Source organism: Kogia breviceps, chromosome 12, assembly GCF_026419965.1.
Source record: "Kogia breviceps isolate mKogBre1 chromosome 12, mKogBre1 haplotype 1, whole genome shotgun sequence".
NCBI lineage: Eukaryota > Metazoa > Chordata > Mammalia > Artiodactyla > Physeteridae > Kogia > Kogia breviceps.
This window is the reverse complement of record NC_081321.1, coordinates 15,968,521-15,994,290: the sequence shown is the minus strand read 5'-3', so window position 1 is coordinate 15,994,290 and position 25,770 is coordinate 15,968,521. Positions and strand designations below refer to the sequence as shown.

At 37.1% G+C, this 25,770-nt stretch overlaps 1 protein-coding gene across 2 annotated transcripts; it reads right to left on the bottom strand.

Annotated features, from left to right (window-relative positions):
- Positions 1–390: 390 nt before the first annotated feature.
- On the bottom strand, positions 391–25,395 carry PYROXD1 (pyridine nucleotide-disulphide oxidoreductase domain 1). 2 transcript variants are annotated; one of them, XM_059080706.2, is made up of 13 exons: positions 25,123–25,395; positions 23,538–24,058; positions 20,589–20,669; positions 15,091–15,210; positions 12,409–12,537; positions 10,378–10,451; positions 7,227–7,387; positions 6,356–6,456; positions 5,225–5,360; positions 4,197–4,309; positions 3,458–3,580; positions 1,576–1,713; positions 391–787 (listed from the first exon to the last, which is right to left on the bottom strand). In XM_059080706.2, exons 2-13 carry the CDS (start codon positions 23,619–23,621, stop codon positions 539–541), a joined length of 1,509 nt encoding a protein of 502 aa, XP_058936689.1. In that variant the 5' UTR covers positions 23,622–24,058; positions 25,123–25,395; the 3' UTR covers positions 391–538. The 2 variants fall into 2 exon arrangements, with proteins under 2 accessions (XP_058936689.1, XP_066864938.1); XM_067008837.1 differs by lacking the exons at positions 23,538–24,058; positions 25,123–25,395 and adding an exon at positions 23,213–23,383.
- Between the last annotated feature and the right edge of the window lie 375 nt (positions 25,396–25,770).

Sequence of the window (25,770 nt, the reverse complement as noted above, 5' to 3'; positions counted from 1 at the left end):
TCTTTATGCCTTGCCATAACTAGTTGTATTTTTTCTTTTGACACAACTGTCTTTTGATAACAATATTATTATACTGAGTATTTTACTAAATAAGGAATAAGGTATCCATACAAATAATATTAGCAAGTATGCTTCACCTCTATTTAAGTAAAATAAAACTGTAAGCTTCTTGAAACCACAGCCCTACTTTGACATTTCACAGAGAACGGCTCTGGTATATTAACCGACCACACTGTTGACTAAGTAGGTAACAACATAGTTAAATTTGCTCCAAATCTAAATCACAAATGAATGTGTCTAAGTTTAAAACACAGAAATGAATACTTAAGACTTAAGTGGTCAGTTTTGTGTTAGGAAAAAAATATATCTATAAATAAATGATTGAAACCGTTTCATCTTTAGAATTTTATTTATTTTTAAAATCTTCGTATTTTTAACTTCAGGTGGTCATCTTTAAATCAGTGCAGTCAATTTACATTATTGGCATGTGACTTTTTTGTCTTATTTGGAACTTGATGTAGCCCTGGAAATGCCCTTTTTAGTCAAAATAATCTTCTATATCAATGTTTGGATCTAGTAGATCTTCTCCATATGCTGAAAGATTCATCTGGTTTAAAATTAAGTTTTCAAATGTTTCTTCTAAATCAGTTTCACCAATTAAGACTGCTCCCATCATTCGCCCGTTCTGCAGGACGGCTTTGATGTACTCTTGTCCTTTGGTACACCTCAGTATTAATTCGTGATCTAAACCTAAGCCCTGTGCATTGTATTTTCCCAGCAATACAACCTATATAGAGAAAGACAAAAATTATTTTAGTGAGTATGAAAAAGAAACATAATATGCAGTTATTTTGTGTTTTCCTAGAATGGCAAATCTAGTCACAAAAATGTACACCTAAAAGTGCCATTCAGAGGAGCCCGAAGAAAACACTTGCATGGCATGCATTTACTCTACAGATGACACTACCATACAACCTGTATGAACGTTAAAAATACCTAAGGAAAATACAAATATGTAGCATGTAGACTACAGTAGCCTTGAGTCACGATTTAAAGATTTAGGAAGAAGCTGAATTTGATCTTTCATGGGCAAATTGTTTAGTCTCCCTGAACCGTATGTATATATCTTTATGTGTTTCTCCCTATCGGTAAATTAGAAGGAAAAATCCTGCCTCGGAGTGATGTAAAGAGGATTAAATAAGATAATATGTAGGGGGAAGTACCTGCTCATTCTTGAGTATGAACAGCTGTTAGTTCCCTTCACAAAGGAGGAGTGAATTGCAACTAAAACTCAGAAATGCACCAACAGGGAACAAATCTGGAAGAGATTCCCCCCCGCAATCCCCCAAACTATAAAATAATATAGTGAGAAGGTAGGTAATGATTATCAGATGATTAGAGATTAAGCCCAGCAATAATAACCAGGTATAGATTTGCAAGAAATGAGGAAATTGGTCATTTTGTGTAAAGTGATTAAAGCCATATAAGTTCTTATTCATGTGAGAAAATCAGATGACCATAATTAGTTATAAAACTAACAAGCAGAAAAGGCACCAATTTGCATATCTATCTTACCTTGTAGTTAAAAAATTTTGTTACATGAGCGAAAAGTTCAAAGCTGAAATCCATGTCAATTGACTCTCCTACACTAGCTGCGGCCATGCACTTTGCTGCATACCATCCCATCTGTCTAGCCTGGGTCCACAGCCTCATCTGAAATAAAAAAAAGGTTATGCAATTTAACTTTTTATTATCATTATTTGAAAAATGTTATCACCTTAACCTAGTCAAATTCCTTAAAGGGGTTCAGTGCTTGACAGTCCTCGAGAACATTAGATCTAGCTAGTTAGGTAATCGATCGAATCATCTTTGCCACAGAAGCAGTCAGCAATCCACACTCACCAACTGATGCTGGTGTCCGATCATTCTTATACCTCGTGTGTGGTAAGTAACGTCTTTTTGTGTGCGAAGAATAATGACCATAGTCATGGGTATGAGCTTTAAGCATTTCTGGTAGAAGTGATAGGTTTTCAAAAAAAAATTCAGTCTCCTCTCTAAACAAGGTAGGGTCTGATGAAGAAAGAGGCCGCCTACGGTAAGGGAGCAGAGTCAGCTGAGCACGGTAACAACTGGAGGACGGCCCACAGCAGCGGCCTGCGGTATCACGCTGCCGCACTGTCACCTAATGAAGTCCAGCCTCCCAGTCCCTGTAGTTTGTGTCTCGGACTATATAAAACAAATGAGTTAGTGCACTTACTGCTTCTGCAAATTAAGAGATGAAGTTTATTAGATTCACTCAAAGTAAGAAACCCCTGTTTATTTTTGGACTTTCCTGTATCAGAGTGTGAGGCACATGAAGGATATAATAATATACACATTCCCTAGATTCAACCCTTAGAGGGCTGAGATGTTAAAAACAAACAAACAAACAAATCCCACGAACTCCAGTTCCGAACTGAGTTTGGGACAGATATGCCATAAAAACAACATTGGATGTCACTGTAGAGAAAACGAAAAAACAAGCTAGTTTGAAGCATTTTAGAATTATGGCTGAAATCACTCTCTTGTTGATGCTATCTCTGATGTATGTTAAAACATACTAAATAATAAAGCTGCTTCTTAGAATACACCTGGTTCTTCCACTACTTCACACTCCACAGTTAATCTGAATAAATATCCCTACCTGTGGAGCTGGTCTTTCACCCAGATAAGTGTTGACTGGTCCTCTCCTCTGTCAGCATCCACCTCTGCCTCTACTCCTACTAAAACCACCCCGCCTCTGGCCGCTGCGTACCTTCCTCCAGTACTTCTGCTCCACCGTTACACGGCAGGCCAAGGCCACACTGTCAGGGCAGGAGGGAGTCTAGATCCAGTGAGAAGGGGTTGCTAGGCCGAGGGGTTCTGCTTACTCTGGGAATATTCTTTCAGTAATAATTCCCATGGGAATAAGATCATCAGAAACGGAATGGATGGCTTATAATCTCAGTTTGCTTCTTTTTAATCCAAAGCTGTGCTGTCCCAAATCATAGTCACTAGCCACATGGCTACTTAATTAAAAGTGAAATTAGAATTCAGTTCCTCAGTCACATTAGCCACATTTCAAACACTCAGTACACGCATCGCTAGTGGCCACCTGACTGCACACTGCGGAAATATAGAGCATTTCTGTCATCACAGAAAGTTCCACTGGACCCCGCTGATAAGCATCTGAGCACGAAAAACAAGGTAACAATCATAATTCTTTTTAAATGAAAAGACATCCCAGTCTATTCCATCACTAATAACTTACCAAAAGGGAAAAACTCTAGTGTTCTTTTTGTGACAAAAAACCTCTATGATAGCTTCCCATTTAAAGTAGAAAAGTTGGAAAACCAGAAGGCCGGATATGCTGGTAGCAGTTCCTTTATTTTCAGACGGAATCTCTGATAAAAACCTGTGACCACCGATGCCAGCTTACCTGCTGCCACACTGGGCTGAGCTGCCAGGAGGCCGTGCAGATGTCGCCTGCAGCATAGATGTCAGGAAGGGACGTGTGCATGTGATCATCCACCTTCAGGCCACCGTCTTTTCCTACATCAAACTAAACAATGTTCCTCATAAGCATATGGGGTAAGAAAAAGGAAATGTGACTTTTTCATTCTAAAGTAAAAGAACAAGTCAAATTCTACACATTGATATGCTGATCTTTAATGAGAAAAGTTGGCTAAACTGCAAAGTTTAGACAACTAAGCTGAATTTCCAGGCACTCAAATTCCTACTAAGACGAACCCATAAAATTCGTAGAACATCAAAAATTGCCAATAACCGTAAGATGACCCCACCCATAGTTACAAAAATATTCCTTCGTTTTTGTAAACTTCAAATGCTAAAAAGCAAAAAATACAAGCTGGCTTCTCTAAAAGAATCACTTTTAAGAATTCATAGGAGGTATCAGTTTCTTACCAACATTTAGATAAATTGTTAATTATGTCGCCTTAATAATGACACTTAGGCTGGGATGTTAACTGCTTAAGGACTTGAAGCAGTTAAAAAAAGTATTGCAAATCAAGACATGAATATAAACTAAACTGTTTTCAGTCATCTTAAATTACAGTTCTGTGCCAAAACAATGAACAATTATTCATGCTTGAGAATTACAGATCTTCATAAATAATACTTTAAAAATGTTCACAGTGGGACAAAAATGTTCCCCTTACATTGTTGCCATAGAGAAAAGGTTCTGTATTTGGTGTAACTCCTGTAGCACTGACAATGAAATCGCAGCCATATATCTTTTCATTGGTCAATTCCACATATACAGGCCATAGCTCTTAAAATAAAAAAAAAAAAAATTATTCTCAAGTGTAATCACCACCGTCTATAACATTATGTGAATACAATGACTAGAAGAAAGAAAGAAAGAAAGAAAAAGGCAGGAGCTGACTTTAAAACAACACCTCTTAATATTTATAGGTACATCTGCTAAAACAATTTTTAATGTCATCAGTGCCATCATCTTATTTTGGGTATAACTGCAAAACCATGGCAGGCATTCTAAACATTTTTCCTTCAAATTTAGACACAGAAATTCTAACAAAGTAAATTTACATTGATAATACTTTAGAAGTTATTTCTTTAAAAATCTTTATTAATAGATTATACTCCATTGAGAGTTTAGTCCAACTAGGTTACTCACTTTTCAATGTTTTCCCTTATTATTCACATTCAAACTCTAACACTCTCTTTTCCTATGAAAAAATTCAAAGAATTCAGAGCAATGGGATATCCCATACAGTAGGTTCGGGTTTGTGTATTTCTGAGTAGTTCTCACAGGAGTGTGGAATAGGAATTTTAAGAGATCTGTGCCTTAGTTTCAAATTTATAGATTTCATTCTGTTTGATTTTGAGGATGTCACTTCACCTTTGAGAGTATCAGATTCTTTTTAGTTTTTGTTTTGTCTTGATTCACAAGATATTCTGATTAACTCACTGCGTTATGATGGTCAAAACATAATCAGCCCTACGTAAGATGTTACGCTTTCTACAATTTAATTTATTAGGAAATGTAAAGAGTAGGTAGTGAAAACAAAAAGATTTATGTTATTAAATTATGGTTTTATTTTTACTTTTCACATTTAAATTTTATATGGAAATATGAAGCTGTTTTCTAAATATAATAATAAAGCAAGATTAAGTTGTCTTCTTTTAAAATAAGTGTTTATTTTTTTCTTATTTCATCACTTACCTTTGTCAGCTATAACTAAATGATTATGACGGTCTCTTGGAAAAGACAAGGACTTTTTCTTAGAAATTCTAAATTCTTCCTGAAGATAGATTTTCTTTACTTCACACATAGTTTCAATGTGAATTTTATGAGAAAACTAAAATAAAAGAAGTACTGGTCACCATAATACTTCAAGAAAGAATGATCTGGGTTACTGATGATGAAGAAAAAATTTATAATACACTTATAAAAACATATAGAAAAAATAATTCTTATAGTATAAAAGAAAACACACTGAATGCCCACAAGCATGCCTCTCAATTTCTGTTTGAAAGAAATAAGCAGAAACTCAGTCAGTACTTATTTAAAGAGATCTAGTAGTTGAACTGGCAGGTAGCACCAAGGGCATACTTTTTACTATGAGCCTCCCTGATAATTACACGTATATTTCTTTTAAATTACAACTGTTACAGACTAAAAAGAAAAGCTGATATATCCCAGATTGTTATATTCCAGAATCTTAGTAAAATGCCAGTTAGGTAGGAGATACTCAATAAATGTTCACTGAACTAAAGTGAAGTTCCCAGGTTAAGAATACCATTAATCTTAGGACCTGAAGGTGCAGGGATAAATTACTTTGTGTAATTTCCATCACAAAAATTAGATACGCTGTGAAGCCAGCCCCCTTCCAACCTACTGAAGGCTGAAAAGGTATCATACACAGTAATAAGGACTGCATGTTTCTTACAATATTTAAATATCATAGCCTTTTAACAACTATTAAAAAACTAAAATAGTAAATAAAATGAGTAAACGCAAGTCATCTGCTTATGCAAGTAGGATATTAAATGTGTATTTTATTTAGAATCTATCTAATAACCTTTAAAATATTATACTACATCTAAAGTGACCTTTGAGAAAAGATTAATTTAAAATAGGACAGGTGTATTCACTGAAGTCTCTGTATGGAGAGCTCTGCCTCTGGAGAGTTCAACGGGGCCAAGTGGCACGGAAGCCCTTTCCTAGCACCGTGGATTTCAAGGAAAGTGACCTAGCAATTCTTTGACTATATGCTTATAACCAATCTTTAACAAACAGTTCAAGAATTTAAAGTTGCATTTAGATACATTTAAACAGTATATGAAAACAGACCTCTTTTGTTCCTTTAAGATCCAACCCTTCATGCCAATCGGGTCCCAAGGCACTGCCTATATTACCAGCATTAGCTTTGGTTTGTGCTTCCTTTTTCCTTCCTGAAGGGATAAACTCAATTTAAAATCCAAATGATATAAAAACTGCCAGGCAGAGAATTACGTTTGTGTTCAGAAGTTTTTAGGCAATGTAATAATTTTCACACATACATTCATACAGCAGGACTGAACTTAACCTATGTTAATCATTTTAATCATAATTTTAATATTTTGTGATGTAGAACTATAAAATGGGTAATCTTTCAATCAAGTGTTGGGTATAAACACTCAAAAGTGTTTTATGGATGTTATATACACTGGTTAACATGAAAGGTAAGAAAATTAGACATCAAATTTTGAAAATTTTGTCAATTTTTAGTACCCTCAAAACTTACAAAATTCTTGCTCAATTTTATAAGCCAAAAGTTTAAAAAAATAAAAAAGCTCTTTTAAACTAAAAAACTGTATTTGTTTTTAAACTCACTGCATTTTTAATAAAATTACCTTAGGTATTGTCCAACTGGAGCATATGTCCGCAAAGATGCAGATGGGCTGGTTTATTTAATTTACTTTATATTGCCAGTTTTAGTTATACATATTTTTCATATAAAATACATCATACACATATATACACATATATAAATATATTTATCTTATAAATATTTCATACATATATATAAAATCTTAAAACATCACCTAAGGAAATAGAAATAAATATCTATATTCCTATCCCCAAATAAAATATTTTTGCTAAATTTTCTTATAGCCTTTTTCTATATGGTTAAAAAAATAAAGTTTCATCCGTGAATGAATGAGCTAGATGCTATATTTACCTTCAGTTGTATATCTGGTTCTTCTTTGTGCAATTTTAGCCTCTGGTTTTTCATCAATGAGCTTTGAAGTCAAAAATTCAGCTGCTCCTGCATCGAAGAAAGTATTCCCAATAACTTTATCTTTAATGGCCCAAATTACCTCACAGCCTTCAATTTCATACCTAAAGGAATATGAAAGATAACAAAAACAGTTATCTCTTAAGGCAAATGTAAACAAAATATTTTAAGGCAAACTGAGAAAGAATGATCATAAAGAGGAATGTAACACTTTTTCAGGATAATACATGCTAAGTAGAATAAATAATACAAAAATTTAACCAGTTTACTGAAAAAACATGTGACAAATATATGTACTGAATATCAGGTAAAATTTCATTACAATGAATATCACTTCAAAATGTTCAATTTCTACAAGATCGTTATATGAATGTCCGCCAGGGTTCCCAGGAGTGAGCAGTGCCTTGCTTATTACCTAGCTATAGAGTAATCAGTAATGAATGGATAGATGTTATAGATGTTATACAGCTACAATACTGAGAACAGTTGACTTCTCTGCTGACAAATATTTTATGTATTCAAAGCATATTATGGAAGGACACAGAAAAAGGAGCAAATGAGAGATACAAACTAAAATCTTAACTTTGTTATAACAGAATAATTACCCTGCAATGAATTCCCTTCACCTCAGAAATTTCCAAGCCATCTAGCCAAAGAAAGATCCAGTTCACAGAAAAATGAAGGATCTTAGAAGAAGAAAGGAAAGGCCAAGGAAGCCACCTTCCATTACCGTTCAGGAGGTAGCCAGAGCTCCTGAGCACCTGCAGTTTCATCTCTAGGTTTGGACACGGAGAATGTAATTTTCTTAATATTCATTCCACAAAGTCCCTGAAGTTCATTATAATTTATCTGCTATTACTACTTGTTTTGGTACAAATGAATTGGGACAATCCTGGACACACAGTATATATGGTCATCCCAACTACACTAGGATTTTATTTGAATTTGCAATAGTAATAAGAGTGTATTAATGTTATTAATTTTTAACATTTATTTATGGTAAAAAGTACTGCCGTCTTTCTATCTCAGACTGATGTAAGTTAGGTTATATGACTTTTCGAGGCTGATCAATAAGCAGGTGATAAAAGAAAGAAGGTTTAGGACATCTGACTTCAGATCACCTGATGTTCATGCTTTCTGGCATATGGTAAAGGAGTCTCTTGCTTTCTGCAATGGGCCTTTATTTTTCCTTCTCTCCTATGCCAGCAGAGAGTATTTATACTTACTACATACCAGATTATCTGGAGAACATTTTATCGTAACACTGCTCAGGTCATACAGCGTTGCTGATGAGCAGAAAGCAGAATACACACACACTTGGTAATAAATTTTATACGTCAATTTACATACAGGCACACAGTTACCATGAAATGATTTCCTTAATTTTTATAAACTAGAAATTTCTGTAATTACCATTATTTTGTACTTTAAAGTAGTACAGCAACATAACACATATCAGAATAGCTTAAAATACTGATGCTAGACCAGCAAGCCATATTTACGGCAAGTAGTCACCATAAGTAACTCCTGGATGTGCTGTACCTCACAAGACACCCTCTAATCCTCTTACCCTATGAACTTGTCCTCAGATGCATAAGCATGAAGGTATCATCACCCACAGGGGACATACTCCTTTTATTTTTTAAAACCACTCTTAAAAAAGAAGTATTAAATTTTGTGAAATTATGAAAAACCATGTCTGTTTGAAAAAGAAAGGATTAACTGACATTTGGAAAGAAGAAAAGAGATAATAACTGAAATGAAAGTATACTGAAGAAAATCAACATTAGCCTCAGTGGGACACGGGGGCTATTAAAAAGCAGAAAGAGTGTGGATATGTCATTTTTCATCAAGAGAAGACAAAGGCCTAATCATTCAGTAAACCTGAACCGAGAGAATAGCACTATATGGGAGCTTTCTTAAACTACCAGAGTTTACTGAATATAAAATTATGTGTTTTATATCCAAGTATGTGGTCTTTAATCTCCAACCAAAAGAAAGTGAGGAATAGGATTAAATGTTGTGACTCTGAACATTTTTTTGAATGAGAAAGCTTTTCAATGTGAATAATAGTAATAATAAAAGTATTAAGTTATACTTTTGGTGATAACTGATAGAGAAAATCTGTCATGTGTACATAAGGATTTGAAGCCCCTCTTACAATAAATCTATGCCTCCCTCCTCTTGGCCCAGTTTGGCCTTGACTCCCTAGTTTTCTCTCTGCATTTTTCCATACAATGCGGCAAACTTCATAATTAAAATAATGACTGCCACACCTAGTACTCAGGCAATCCAACAACTCTTACAGGTCTCCACTGGGATTCACCATCCTCTCAAAAGATGGGGCAAAAACCTAGTCTCAGAGTTGGAATGAATGAAAGTGAGAAGAGACAGGGCTTTGGCAGATTCCTTATTTTGACACAAATTTGTCCTCTTTGTAGTCAGACCCAACTTTCTGGCCTGAAAAATATCTAGACTATTCCATGTCAGCCATCGGCTGAAAGATAAAATCACAAAGAAAGTGCATCAATGCTCTGTAGGCCACAGCAGGTCCTCCATGTTTTCCAAACTTGAAATACCATCTTAAGATGACAGTATTTCACGTGAAGGTGTTCACAATCCCCAACTTGCAAAAACCAAGAGCTAGGAGTACCACACACCCTGAAATAGAACTCACAAACTGCGTTTCATCGGCCACACAGGTACCATACATGAGTGAAGCAGGATGGGTATAAGCAATAAAAAGTAGCGGGGACTATATCACCAGAAACCTCTAAAGGTGTACACATTTTAAATTGTTTTTCAGTATAGAACATGCTTATAAGAACACATGTATAGGTCAAATCTAGACAGTCATCAGTGTCTGACCCTTTGAGACCTAAAGCATTCCCGAAATTCCTATGTTTTATAAGGTCAATTTTGCAACTATGAATGCATGAAAGCTAAAAAAATAAAGTGGATTTTCCCCTTGAAAATGTATGAAAAACCATTATATTTGTCTTTGATTTTAGCATAACAAGATGTCTTCTAGTCTGTCAATAATCACATGAATCACAGAGCAATTCTTACATAATATTCAAATATATGTACTTACACTAATTCAAGTGCAATACCACCGTTCCCTATGATCATTATTCTCTTAGCTTTTGTAAGCTGTTTCTGAAATTCCTGTATCAAAAAGAAAATGAAAAGAGTGTTTTGTAATAGTGGGCAGTGCCTGGAGCAAGAGGCTTCACTGATAATAAACCTCACTTTCCCACTCTGCCAGGATACACCATCCCAATTAATATAATAAATGCACCCTCCGTGTTTCATCCCAAACTGCCTTTATAGCAAGGCCTCTTCCTGACTTTCCTTGCCTTTTATGTCACTACATTCAGAATTGCAGCAAGAGCTTCTGTCTTTAGTTTACCACATTCGCAACTATTTGACCAAATCAATTACCAACATGACATTGATCTAGACCCTGGAAACAGGATTCTTCCTTTCCTTCTAGTCCCTCAATAGACACTTTCCTTGCAGTTACTCAGCACTTGGAACTTGCAGGAACGAGAAGCACAGCAGCACAGTGGTTACGAGCACAGATCTAGAGTCCCTGGCTCTAGCAGTTACTAACCAGGTGACCTTGGGCAAACTGCTTAACCTCTCTGCACCTCAGGTTCCCCAACTATAAATGGAAATAAGAGGTGAGTATATCTCAAGGTTTCTGTAAGTATTAAGATGATAGAGATAAAGTTGTTGGGAGCAGGAGGCATGTAACGTCTAGTATTTATTTTAAAATGTTATTACGTTATAAGACAGCTAACTGATGCCTCCACCTCCCATCCCTCCCTCCCTCCCCCCTCCCCCCCAAAAAGATCACAATGAACTTGGAGAGAAAAAAAAAAATACCAGGAGTCATTCTTATGGTACTTTCTAAAGTAGAGAATAGTCCCATTGCTTCAAGATGACATTTGAATAGCTAAATTCCACCTCCTACTATGTCACGTCACCATTTCTATTAATGGACCCCCAAACTTATTGTAATGTACAATACATAACCACTAAATTGACTTCTTTAAATTCTGTAAGAGAAAACCTGAAGTTAATTCTACTTTGTCCTTCACTGAACGCAGTAGGTCATTAAAGACCTGTAAAGAGCAGTGGACAGGGAGATGAATGTCATGAGTTTAGATTATACTTCTGATAAACTTAATAACTACTTTAGCTAAATTTCCTAGTCTCTCCATCTCAGGTGCCTCTTTGTAGAGTGGGAGTAATGACCGTCACGCAGGATTACCATGAGGACTCAGTGAGTTCATATATGTAGAGGGCCTTGCGGTAACACGGTTATGAACTCAATCTTTGATAATATGAACCGAAAATGTTTACAAGAACATAATCCAGTTCTTCTAGTATTGCCTAAATTCCTAATCATTTAAGAATAAACTGAAGAAAATACTATCAGTTTTCAAGACTATAAAACCTTACCATGTAAATGTACAGTTACCACTTCATGGGACAGAACAACAATGAGCTTGAGGAAAGACAACAGTATTGTGACTAGAAAACAAGAAGGTTTTGGCAATAAGGGTCAATGGACCCTGAAATAAATTACCAAAAGAAGATAGAATTTCACCTTATTGGGATAGTTTATCACTGTTCTTGAGCAGAACAACCAACAAAGTGTCTTTCTCAGTTCTAGGATTCTGTCATGATTCTGTATGACAAAGATCTTCTGAATACTAATTTCTTTGCTGACAAGTAAATTTTGGACATGCTTTATCTTTTGAGAAAAAGATCATTACGTCATTTAGGATGCAAATCTCATACTCCCGATCAGAGTAAAATAATGAATGTGTGTGCAATGTTAAGTTGTAACCTTCAGCATAGACATTATTTCTGGGATATCACATAATGGAAAGAACATGAATTAAAAAAACAAGACAAATTATCCACTAAAACTAAACTCAAATTGGCCATAATAAAACATTATAACTGCTTTCTGGTTTATGAGTCATGAAACCTTTCTTCTGCTGCTACAGTTTAGGAATTGACATTATAAGTGGAACACTTTGATTCAAATGTAGAAAAAGTCTAAGAAATCTGCATGTTTCTTTCCCATGACCCAATGTCAAAATGTTACCTGAGCACTGTCTGTATCACGGATTCCTAACACATAAGGATTTCCTTCACATATCAACTTTGGTTTAGCTCCAGCACACAAACAGAGGTTCTTATAAATATGCTGATTGCCATCTTCAGTTAAAATGCACTGTAAAACCATAGAGCAACGAAGAGGAGAGAGGAAACATTTATACATAGATACAACTGCACTTTAAACATTCAATAAGACAAAAGCAAAAAATATATGAAGGTTGCCTCTTGGTGGCACTCAATACTTTGTTACAGCAATGAGAAACTAACTAAGCATGAGAATGCATTCTCTAATCCAGTGATTCCTAATCAGTTCAGAACCATGAACCATTTAAAAAATCTGATGAAAATTAGTCCTTCTCCCGTGGAAAAAAAAGGTACGTTCCCACAAAATTTTGGATAAAACCAAGAGAATCTCATGTTTGGAAAGGTATGTTGACCTTAGATTAGAAAGGAAACATTTAGAAAATTGCAAAATTGAGCATTCTGATGAATATTTCCTTGATGAATATTCTGATCTCAATGAGAAGATACTGTAAGAAGATCTAGTGATGCTAATCATGTCAGACCTTAATGTCTGTAATGGGTACAGGGGAGTAGTGAATGGTAGAAGAGGTCACAATACATCTTCTTAATCTGAAAAATCAGAAGTGCTAAAAAACAGTATTTATATTCTTAAGTACAAATAACAATCACTTTACCAGCAAACTTCATGCTGTCTGGGGATTATATTTTCATATAAGTGAAAAACATGTTAACCTTAAATCCTAGCATGTACTGGCTTTAAAGTTAATTTATATTAATTTTGAATTAATGAATTCAGATGAATCTAAAAATACATATCAGAGATCCATTGTTTTTGTTCCTTAATACTGAATGAATATCTACACAAAAGTAGAAGCGTTTAGAAAGCAGGTATACATGAGCATGTGCTACTATGAGAGATGTCAGACTTTGCTGGAATGGTTTCGGAGGTTAACCTTTGTGCCATGTGTCTGATTTATAAAACTTGCCAAATAGCATTTACATACCCACTGAAATATTTGTTTCCCATTTTAACTCTTCAGCTACATAACAAATACATAAAACCAATAAACCAACACAGTATAATCATACAGAAATATTACACAAGTCTTCCTTTAGATAATCTGATTAGAATTTTAACTAACAGAAGTTAGTTATAGGCACTGACCAAATTTTAAAAATTATTTGCATTTAGCTACTATAAAAGAAACACAAAAACTCTTCATTGGCTACTGTTAAATTTTTTGAAGTAGAGATGAAGGTAAAACACATCGTTTCTAATTCACTAAAGAATACAAAGGATGGATGGATGACAGAATGCAGACATGTATGTTATGTAGGACACTTTTCAAATGAAACGTGTGGCACTCTGATTCATTCAAATGCCCTAATGTATAAGTTCCCTCACAATTCATTAGTGTACTTTTGAGCCTACCTCAATAAGCAGATTCACTGACATGGGTGTTTTATGGAACAAGTACTACCATTACAAATATTAGGAACTAACTGCGGTGTTTGGATTCAGATCTGTAATATTTTTCTCATAAAACTCAGTACTTTTTCTTACTTTTTTTTTTTTCCTGTCAAGTTATTTGTTTCAAATGTGCCATGTATGCTTTCTCCCTAAGGGAGAACTCAAATGTGAGCTGCTATAGAGAAACAACTACAAACCCTACTTCCTATCTTGCCTAAAGCTCATCTGAAGATACTGTTAATCATGTGACACTGAGACCTCCTGACATCTGAGACTGAGGTACTGCCTTTCCTGAGACTGTCTTGTTTGGGCCTTATATCATTTTGGACTATTACAACCACCTTCTAATTTGGTTGTTGGCTACCGGCCACTTGCTCTATCCCAGTTCATCCTTGACACTGCTGTCAGATACGTCTTCCTAAAAGAGTATTTTAGCATCCCTGGCTCCACTTAGAATCTCTTTACTATTTTTTCCACTGATTATAATATAAACTCAATTTATTAGCATGACATAAAAAGCTCTTCACAATCTTATTTGTTTATTTCTCTGGGCTAGTCGGCCAATCTCCTTTACTTATCCACACCCCAACCCCTTTGACAGTCTCACTCTTCCACATGCCCCTTTCCTTTCTCTGCGTCTCTGAACCCGTAACGTAATCTCTTCTTCCTGAATGTCCTTTTCCACCTGGAGAACTCAACTCACCCATCTTTAAAACATAGCTCAAATATTGCTCAATCTGGGAGGTCTTCCTAAATACCTACCATCAGAGCGTTGGTAATATTTCAACAACTCTTCTCTTCTATGGGCATCCATTAAACGTATGCATGGCTATACTCCCTATGACACTGAGAACTACCGGGAGTAGGTTCCTGCTATTACTGCTATTGTATCTCGGTACTTAATGCAGTGCCCAAAACACAGTGAGCACTATATAAATGTTAATGCTAATTTAAAGTGTAAAACCTAAAATGCCAGGCTAAGCTAATTCTATGACCCCCCAATACACTCACAAAAAGTGTAAGTTTTTCTAATACTAATGGAAATCAATGTCACTGAAATTTACATGCTAGAGACTTGGGCAGTGGTGGAACAGGTGGGGGTCAAAGGAAGGCAGGCAAAACCTCACCAAGGTTTAACAATGGCAAATGTCATTAAGAAAAAAACCCTCTTACATGTTCTTTGCTGTTCAGTTGCTTTACTCCAGATTCTATAACCTTAATGTTGGGAAAGCGATTTTCTAACATGGTACTTGGTTGTTCTTCAACATCAAATTCTTCCAACACTTTAGAAACCTGTATTCGATAAAATAAATAAAAATGTATACTTAAAAATTTTTTTCCTTTCAAGAATTTTAAATTAAAAAAACTTTCATTTCTTTTTATACACTATTTATTTCATATTCATAAAACAAGAAAGTCAGTAACTGCACTATATACAGTGGAAAGAGGGCCAGACTCCACATTTTAAGACCTAAATTCAAATACTAGTCCTACCACTCTTGGGCAACTCAGAAAGTCACTGAGCCTCAGTTTCCTGGACTGGAAAATTAGGGCTAACACTACTTACTTCTGTATAGTATAATCAAACAGCTTATCTATTTCTTTATCCTTGTAGCTCTCTTTCCATTCACTAGCTAACCTTACTGTGATCTAGTCTTTGGACTCTTCTCTCCTCTTCTCCAAAATCATCAGCATCCTCTTGGACTCACTTTCCATCCTATCCCACTAAGACTCCATTGTGGATCATTTATTTCAAATGATGTGCCATGGACTTGGGGAAGGATTTTCCCCAAATCCTTCCTTGCTCTCTTATCCTTAACCATTAATTACCCTGAAAACACCCAAGCACAGACCAAATTACTTGCTTTCTCTAGTCCTATACCCAGTCTGCTATAGAAGTACCACACACCTTTCAGACTGGTATTTGGCCTTAAACACTGCATGGAAATGCTACTGCATGGCTATAGCCGTTCTCAAACCTTTTGGTCTCAAGACCCCTTCACGCCCTTACCAATGATTGAGGACCCCAATGAGCTTTTGCTTTTTTGAGTTACACCTACAGCAATAGTTGCTGCATTAGGAATTAAAACTGAGAAAAATTTTTAAGTATTTCTTAATTCACTTAAAAGTAACAACAATAAAAACATGTTACACTGATATAACATACTTTTAATGAAAAATATTTTTTTCTAAAACAAAACAAATTAAGTGAGAAGAACAGCCCTGTTTTACATTTTTGCAAGTTTCTTTAATATCTGGCTTAATAGAAGATAGCTGCATATCTGCTTCTGCATTCAAACTGCTTCTACCTTTAAACCACTGAAACGTTGTTTTGGTTGAAGTATCAATACATGAAGAGAGTTCAGTCTCACACAGGTATGCAGCCCTTTCAGATAATTGTACATTCTTCTTGATGCCACATTAAAACTCAACAAAGTCAACTCAAGTGATGGTTTCTTAAAGATAGATGAAATGTAGAATTTGAAACCATATCAAGAACTTTTCATACTCTGACTGTGAAATCCATTAGTTTATCCTGCACTTTGAGTGGATCTTGGAACATCACACATCAGTCGTCTGGACAATACTGGTTCATTAAGTTAACAGAGATCTTCCAAATACTGACACATTTCGTATCAATAAATATTAAAAAAATTCATTATTATCAACAATTTCATGAGAAAGTCTAAGTACTATAAGGCTCACAGTGAAGAATGAGTTTTCCAAAAATCTAATTTTTGCTTGAAAGCTCTAATTTTGTCATATTGGCAACAAGTACCATTAGTTTTCTTAAAGTGACAGGATCACTTCATTCATTTTCCAAACATGAATAACCAGTTTGTCAGCTGTTCTTTCCAGTAAAATTGATGTTCCATGAAAACAGTAGCTAGTTCATCTTCAACTCAGCAATTGCACAACTGCTTTTCCTTGAGACACGTTGTACTCGTTGTATGCAGAAGAGCTTTATGCGTACATCGCATTGCATCATATAGGATATTAAAAGAATGTGTACTCAGGAGTCAAGATTTAATAAAACTAACATGTTTTTTACTGGCTTTTATTTTTTTCACTAACTGTGTGGCAGTGAAGAACAAAATGGCTACCAATATAAGCAGCCACCACTGCTTTTATACCATCAGTGCAAATGTCAATATAGTGAGAAAAGCAATAACATCTTAGTAACATATTCCATTCCGTCAGTGACTTTTTCAAACTTTCACCATTCTAATATTCCCTAAACTTACTCTACCCTCTTTATTCTCAGTAAATCACCTTACTTCTAGGCACAAAGAAACCACTAAGAACTCTGACTACTTCTTTGCCACTATCTAGACATTTCTTTGCTAATGTCCACCTTCCCTGACCCATTCCCACTATTTCAGAGTCAATCCATTGCTCTGTGCTCCATATCCCATCGCCTCTCACCTCCTCAGGACTCCTTCCAGGTTACGTACTCCTTGCTTTCCTTCATCTTCAGGCTTCCCCACTGGTTTCCTAATCTCAACAGGTGAACAGGCTCAAGTGTTTCCCACCGTAAAAGAATAAAACTCAACTCAACGCTAGACCTTACGTCCTCTTTTTGCCGCCACACTATCTTTTCTACCTTTGCAGCCAAATTTTTCAATAGAGAAAAGTTTATGCTAACCGTCACTTCAGAATTTCCTCCCATTAATTTCTCAAAACAGTATAAACTGTCTCAAAGTCACCAATGATTTATACTAGAAATAGCTACTTTCGAGCCATCATCTTACCTGACCATTCCACAGGATCTGGCACAAGTGACCACTCCTCTTAGTTGAAGCTTTTGCCTTCCTTGGCTTTAGGGTTACTGCTTCTTTCAGAGTTTTCCTCTTAGATCTAAGACTAAGAAGAAGGATGGCCATTTTTAAGTTCTCCTTTCTCTCTGACCTCTGCTTAGTGTTCCAAGGACACCACCACTGGGCCCATCTTCTTCTCCCAGCATGTGTCCTTCCTGGGAAAGTGCAAGCCAGGCCTGTAGCTTCAGCTGACACCGAGACAATGGTGAATACTAAATTACCGTCTCCAGCTCAGTCTTTTCACTTACTCGAAATGCTCCAGCAGTCTGGCATATCTAAATTTAGATCAAGTGCCATTTCGCATCATGGCACACAAGCCCGTCACCATCTGGCCCCTGCCTACTGGTTCAGCCTCGCACTCCTCACGCCAGCAGGGAACTGGTCCCTGTTGGGGCATGTTTCATAGCTACACACTTTCATGACCTTGGCACATGCCTACCTCCACTCGCTCTCTTACAAACACTGTAAAACCTTCTTCTAGTCTCAGTTTCAATGCAACTTCCAACATAAAGCCTTCCTTGATTCGCAAAGGCAGGCTTTGGCACTCCTTCACAATGTTTTCTATGTATAAAAATAAATATGCATGTATTGGAATATGACCTCAGTTTTTTTGCCTCTATCAGGATAATGATCATATTGTATGACAACTATTTCTTGCATATCTGTTGTCCTAATAGAAAGTAATCATTCTGAGAAATTGACCATGAGGGCCCTACAGCCAAAGTGCCTAGTTTCAAAACCTGACTTTATGCACCTCAGAAATTTACCTAACCTCACTGTGACGCATTTACCTCACCTGTAACATGGGGATAATATAACGACCTACTTCACAGGGTTAAGAATTAAATACATTAATATATTTAAAACATTTAGAAGTATAGCATAATAAGTACTCCATAAATGTGAATTATTATTATTATTAATCCTTTTTCTCCTTTAAAAATTACGCAAGTCATGAATATGTGCTCTTTTTAACACTAAACAAATAAACAATACATAATAAAGATTAAATATTAAAATCCTTCTTTACCACTCTTTAAATCTCACTTTCCCCATACCCCAGGCATAACCACTAGTGCCTTTTTGACGTATGTTCTATACTTTTAATCTCTATAGCCTGGGTGCCTAGCACACTGGTTGGTAAATAATCTAGATGCTCAATAAATGATAACAAGAACGCAACTTCTGACTTCTAAACACTAAGGATAACTGACATTTGCAATATTTATTTTAATTCACTTTCACATAGAGTAGTACATCTTAAGCTCACAACCTGTTAAGTAAGCAAGGAAGATATTATCCTAATGATGCAACTCAGGTACAGAGATTTGCCGAGGTTACACAGCCAGTAAATAACAGTTAGGCCTAGAACCCAAGTTCTTTTCCTTCTACTGTACAACACGTAAAAAAAAAAAAAAAAGATTGGCAAAAACTAAACTCAGGTCTTACAACTCTGGGATCATTACACCAAATTAAGCCTTCTGTAAAGACATTAGAAGACTCAGCTATACATCTATTATGTATGTACTCTTAGCCGTAACTGAATATATACTTTTTTCTTTTAGAAATTAAGAGCCATAATTTGTTCTCTGGTTCTCCCAATCCCATAGTTCTTTTGGCTGTACCAAAGGTTCTAGGATATCTTACATATCTCTAGGCAGGTGATAAAAAGCAACATATGGCACTAAATTACCCTTGGTCTTAGGGGCTTATGTAAATCTTAGGGGTTTATATATGAGAATGGGGTAGGTTAACTGTATATTGATCTCTTCCCTGGGACGCGCAGGCTCAGCGGCCATGGCTCACGGGCCCAGCCGCTCCGCGGCACGTGGGATCTTCCCAGACCGGGGCTCGAACGCGTGTCCCCTGCATCGGCAGGCGGACTCTCAACCACTGCGCCACCAGGGAAGCCCTATAAAGAACTTTTATAAAACATACTTCAAGGTTGGAAAGGTGTGTTTGTGGGAGATGGGTAGGGAGAAGGTTGCTTTTCCTCTTTAACATCAAGTCTCTAACCTTTATATGAATAAATAATAAATCTTAGACAAAATGCTGAAAGAAAAAAAGATACAATCTATTATCAGAGTATTATAAGGGAAAACTTCTAATGAATCAAAGACTATGTTAATAGTCTTCATTGCAGTGTGGGAAGAAAAGATTTATGTTTTTCATCTTTTTATTCATTTATTTTTTACATAGGCATTATAATATTCACAATTGTAGCACTGTAGTACATCTATATAATTTATAAATATAATAGTAAAATATGAGCTCAAAAGTTTTTAACAGGTGAGGTACAGGATCAGAAATGTTTGGAGACCACTTTTCTTTGATACTATGACCCAAATGTTCTCAGACTCCTATTATAATGTTTTAACGTGTGTAAAATAAACTCACGAACTACAAACTGTTCTGAGATGCTTATGACACATCTGAAACATTAATTATCTGCAAGTGTAAACTTGGCTCAAAAGCACTTTTCTTCTGACTCATAAACACACACACATATATACACACACATTTATAATAAAGATACACATGTATATTTGCATAAAGATACACATGTATATGTGTGTAACATCTTTCCTCAAAAGATAAATTTTCTGAAAACTAATTCTGAGTGGGGAAGAAAAAATGGGAGAGAAGACGAGAAAACTAGAAATTCAGTACCATTCCAGGTGCTTTTGGTATTCAATCGGAACAATTTCAAACCTTGAGCTATGATTTTAAAATGAGTATCAAAAGAACATTTGTCATTTTCAACAATTAAAATACTACAATTACATTAACTACTATTTTAGTGATTGCAGTTTTTAAAGAGTAATACTAAGAAAGTTATAGAAAGGTTCTTACCTGCTTGAAATTTGTGACCGCTTTAATAACAGGAGAAGCTGTGATCAGGAGAATATCTTCTGATGGAAAGTGAATCGCCAACTTGTTAAAAAAAGTAGGAAAAATATGATAAATAACTAAGCATTAGTACATATGGCATGGTGGGGTGAGACAGGGATAATGCAAGTTTAATAATGTTATTAACTTAGGAAACTAAAAACTCACTGTTCTTCCTCTAAAGGTCTTAGTCATATTTATGGGGTAGTGGTGAGTAATGACCCACTCTCATATTGATTAAAATGAAAAATACATTTACACTAAACTCAACAATTGTCATGCAGAGGATAAGAAGAAACTATCTTCTTAACAGTTAAACCAACTTCTATTTATTATAAAAGAATAATTTCAATTGCCTTTAGTAGAATGAAATTAAGCAAAGCTTCAATAAAACATTTAAAAGCTTAGCACCTTTCCCAAGTACTTCTATAATATTTGACAATATTATCACTCTCTCCATCTTGCTTTCCTCTGTATATTCTGTAATTTATTTCCCCACTTTCTGTTTCCACTATTATGCTACTAAAATCACCTTGAAGTTAGCCTTCCAGTCTCAAACTGCTTCCCCTGCTCCAAACACACTGTAACTAATCATCTTTCAAAATTTTTCATTTGATCATAGTACTACACTGCTCAAAATCATTTGACTACTTACATAAGTATCTGTCAAATTCTTAGCACGATTTATAAGATCCTTTATGATCAGGTCTCTACCAGCTTTCTGGCTTCATCTCTGGTCATCTTCCCCAAGCAGCAAAGCTAAAACCATACACTTTAAGCTTTGCTGCTTTCCAGATGGTGCCACGCTTTTCCACCTGAGATTACACTGTTGCCTCCCTTTGGAAAGTCTGTCTTTTCTTGTCTACTTGGTAATCTTTTTACTCATTCCTCTATATAGGCATAACTCAGAGATATTGTGGGTTCGGTTCCAGACCACTGCAATAAAATGAATATCTCGATAAAGCAAGTTGCATGAAACATTTGGTTTCCAAGTGCATCTAAAAGTTATGTTTAGGGACTTCCCTGGTGGTTCAGTGGTTAAGAATCCGCCTGCCAGGGCTTCCCTGGTGGCGCAGTGGCTGAGAGTCCGTCTGCCGATGCAGGGGACGCGGGTTCGTGCCCCGGTCCGGGAAGATCCCACATGCCGCGGAGCGGCTGGGCCCGTGAGCCATGGCCACTGAGCCTGCGCGTCCGGAGCCTGTGCTCGGCAATGGGAGAGGCCACAAAAGTGAGAGGCCCGCGTACCGGAAAAAAAAAAAAAAAAAAAAAAAAAAAGAATCCGCCTGCCAATGCAGTGGACACGGGTTGGCCTGGTCCGGGAAGATCCCACATGCCACGGAACAACTAAGCGCATGCAAGAGAACTACTGAGTCTGCGCTCCAGAGCCTGTGAGCCACAACTACTGAGCCCGCGCGCCTAGAACCTATGCTCCGCATCGAAGATAAGCCGCTGCAATGAGAAGACCACGCACTGCAACAACAGAGTAGCCCCAGCTCGCCGCAACTAGAGAAAGCCCGCGTGCAGCAACGAAGACCCAACGCAGCCAAAAATAAATAAATAAAAGTTATGTTTACACTATAGTTGCCAATATTAAGTGTGCAAAAAAAGTGTTCTTAAAAAATGTAATGCCTTAATTAAAAAATACTTTACTGCTAAAAAATGCTAACCATCCTCTGAGCCTTCAGCGAGTGGTAATCTTTTTTCAATAGTAACATCAAAGATCATTGATCACAGATCCCCATGACAAATATAATAATTTAAAAGTTTGAAATATTGCGAGCATTATCAAAATAGGACACAGAGACACGAAGTGAACAAATGCTGTTGGAAAAATGGTGCCGATAAGGCTTGCTAGAGAGGGTTGCCGCAAACCTTCAATTTGTAAACAATGCAATATATTCAAAGTACAATAAATCGAAGGGCAATAAAATGAGGTATGCCTGTACTACGACAAAAGGACACCTCCCTTAAGAAAGGATACTTCCTCCCTAATCCACTCCTTACCAACTCCACAGATACCCCTAAGGTAGTGAACACATCGATGAAATGATTTATTTACTTACTTTTACTTATTTACTTATTTACATGACTCACTAGGCTGTGAGTCTCTAAAAAGGAGGGACCATACTCTGTATTAGTCTGATCAGCCCTTAGTACAGTGCCTGGATTATAGGTGTTTACTCAGAGAATAAATGAAAAAGTACACATCCAAAGATTAAAAGGGAAAAAAACCTCTTCAATTTCTTATGACATCAGTGATGTCATAAGAATATAACATCTGTTTACTGTTTACCAACAGAATAATCCAGTCCCTTTTGGAATACATGTACATGTATATACGTGGTCTGATTATTCACTATAAATGAGAAAAGCACACCCTCACTGCATTTAATCCCTTGCCGGTTGTTTTAAAAAACATTACCAGAGATGATATCTCTTCTATATTGGGAGTCCAAAGTATAGGAAACTTACGTAAGGGTTTCTTTATCATTCAGTTATGATGCACTAAGGACTTGGGCAGCCGTGCGGAAGCGGGATTCAATCAGCTAATTAAGAAAGGGGGCTGAATTTTCTGACCAAGTACTTACTAGTCGTAAACCCCCTCTCCTCCCCATCGGCTTTGACATTACTAGGACCAGAGCCGGGTTCAGTCCGCCTTGCATTTCCCCTAACAACTTGCTCGCCATCGCTCCTCCCTGCGCCGGAAGAGAAGCCTGCGAGGTACTAAGGATCATCATCTGGGGCCACGACACAGTCTCTAAATCTGGGAGCAAGAAAGGAGTGAGAGGGGGAAAAGGAAGCGGCCAAAGAGCGACCTGGAAAAAAACTAGGAAAGGCGGGCGGGGAAGGAGCCTCAAGCGCCACCGCCTCCGGGATGGAGGAGAGGCGGAGCCGCCTGCGCGCCCCCCTTACCTGCTCCGCACAGGTGACACCCGCGATGCCACCCCCGACCACCACGAACTTCCCCGCCGTCGGGGGCGAGCACGCTGCCTCCATGTTCCCGGACTTCCAGCGGTTTTAGAACTACAGTGTAGAAGCCGGAAAAGTTTACAGGCCGGGAGAGGGAGCGGCGCGGCGAGGCCCTTCCGGCGCCTGCTCCTGAGAATCCGAGCTACGGATGCCCGGGAACTCACACTTAATCTCTTTGCGCTTCTCCGAGCTACGGGTACCCGGGAGCTCATACTTAGTCTCTTCGCGTATCGGCAGGGGCTGCGTTTCCTAAAGCGCAGAGGCGGCTTGGCAATTCCGGGGTTCTGCGTTACTATTGCCACAGCTGAATGTAGTTTTTCCACGAAAATTTGATAAAGATAAGACAAAAACCAAAGTAAAGGAGATGGGTTGTCAAAAGAGGCTTGGCAGGTTGTCTAAAGACAGACCAGTGTTCTGACGGAGCAGACCGTTCTTAGAATAAATGAAGTTCTCACTGTTCGTTCCTGCGGGAAATTAAACACAGCCTCAGCTCTTAAACTCTTCCTGGTAGTAGGAACATAATCCTTCCCTACCCTTAACCTAGCAAGATAAGATTTTATATTTTGGAAGCACATTCTTCATAGACACATTAATCAAGACAAAAGCAATACTACTATTGTTTTCCAAGAAGTTATTTCTATTTACAATTTTGACCTCAGCAAAAATTTCCCATAGTATATAGACTTGCTCGCCATTTTGTCAAAATAAAAGAACATTCTTCCCCAGTTTTCAGTAAATAGCAGCATGTGTAAAGGCTGAATTAAATATTACCAATCTAATTTTTAAAAACTTTTTACCATATTCATATTATTACAGTATTCACTATTTAATTGTTTTACTATTTACTATTACCTTTGCTGTCTCATATAATAGTTCCCCTGGGGGTTGTATTATAAAATTAAGAAGGTACTATTTTTCTAAATGGCTCATTCAAAAACTGGCAGTTATCAATCCCCCTTTAATTCTGTAAAACTCTGGAAATAACCAGCCTATGTAAACGAGAAAACCTGACACATCTAATTACAGATATTTACTGATAGCTCTAATAATTACTGTGTTTTGATTTACTAAGTTAAATAGTAGGCACGTTAATAAGTGATTCTAAGTCCAATTACTCTCTCAGGCAAGCAAACAAAGCATTTCTAGCAAGAGGTGATTGGACTTTAAACCCATATAGATCTAGTCTTGTTTACTTCTCTTGCTTCTTTATTTTCACACAATCTCCCTCATCTCACTGTGCTCTAGCTAGATTGAACCACACTTGCAGCTTCCAGGATATGGCATATTCTTTAGTTTCTGAGCATTTGCACATAACTCTTTCTGTAATGCTCTTTTCCAGTAATTTTCCCTAGCTAAATCCTCACTGACCTTTGGTTTAACTAGCCATCACCTCCCCTAAGAAGCTTTATCTAATGTCCTCCAGACTGAGCTGGGTAGCTCTTGACTTAAAACACTTTATTTTACCTATTACAGGTCTGATTCCCCCTCGCCACACCCCAATCATAAACTCCTTCATCTCAGGGATTACCTGTCTCTCTTTGAATCTTCAATTATTTGTGAGTGTCCATGTAAATGTGCTGAATGAATTAGTAAGTGGGTGGAGCATGAGACTTCCCTGAAGTCCCTTAAAAATGTATTAGATGCTCTGGTATATTGGGCTTCCCTGGTGGCGCAGTGGTTGAGGGTCCGCCTGCCGATGCAGGGGACACGGGTTCGTGCCCCGGTCCGGGAAGATCCCACATGCCGCGGAGCTGCTGGGCCCGTGAGCCATGGCCGCTGAGCCTGCGCGTCCAGAGCCTGTGCTCCGCAACGGGAGAGGCCACAACAGTGAGAGGCCCGCGTACCGCAAAAAACAAAACAAAAACAAAAAGTATTAGATCCTCTGGTATATTATGACAGCTATTTCCTCTTTGTGGAGGGCAAACAGAGGAACAGACTGGAACTCAAGTTCTCAAGTTCCCAGAGGAAATGGAAAGAGACCAGATGTAGATGAGAGGGAGGGTGGCCCTGGGAAAGGAAGCAAAGCAGGGGGAGGCTCCTCTCTCAAAGGAGAAATGGTGACTCTACATTTCTCCTTTTGAAAGCTGGCCTATGTCAGGAAAGGAGAGTGATAAGACCTAGCTGCCTCCTTCACTGGCTTGAATATTTAACTTTTAGAGATTCTAATGGTTAAGGA

Excerpts from the sequence above, each read along its gene's own strand:
- PYROXD1 (XM_067008837.1), bottom strand. The coding sequence starts at position 23,362 with ATGATGATCCTTAGTACCTCGCAGGCTTCTCTTCCGGCGCAGGGAGGA. Across the intron at positions 4,310-5,224 it reads TTTAGTTATAGCTGACAAAG|AGCTATGGCCTGTATATGTG; the intron begins GTAAGTGATGAA and ends TTTTATTTTAAG. Across the intron at positions 788-1,575 it reads CAAAATTTTTTAACTACAAG|GTTGTATTGCTGGGAAAATA; the intron begins GTAAGATAGATA and ends TTCTCTATATAG.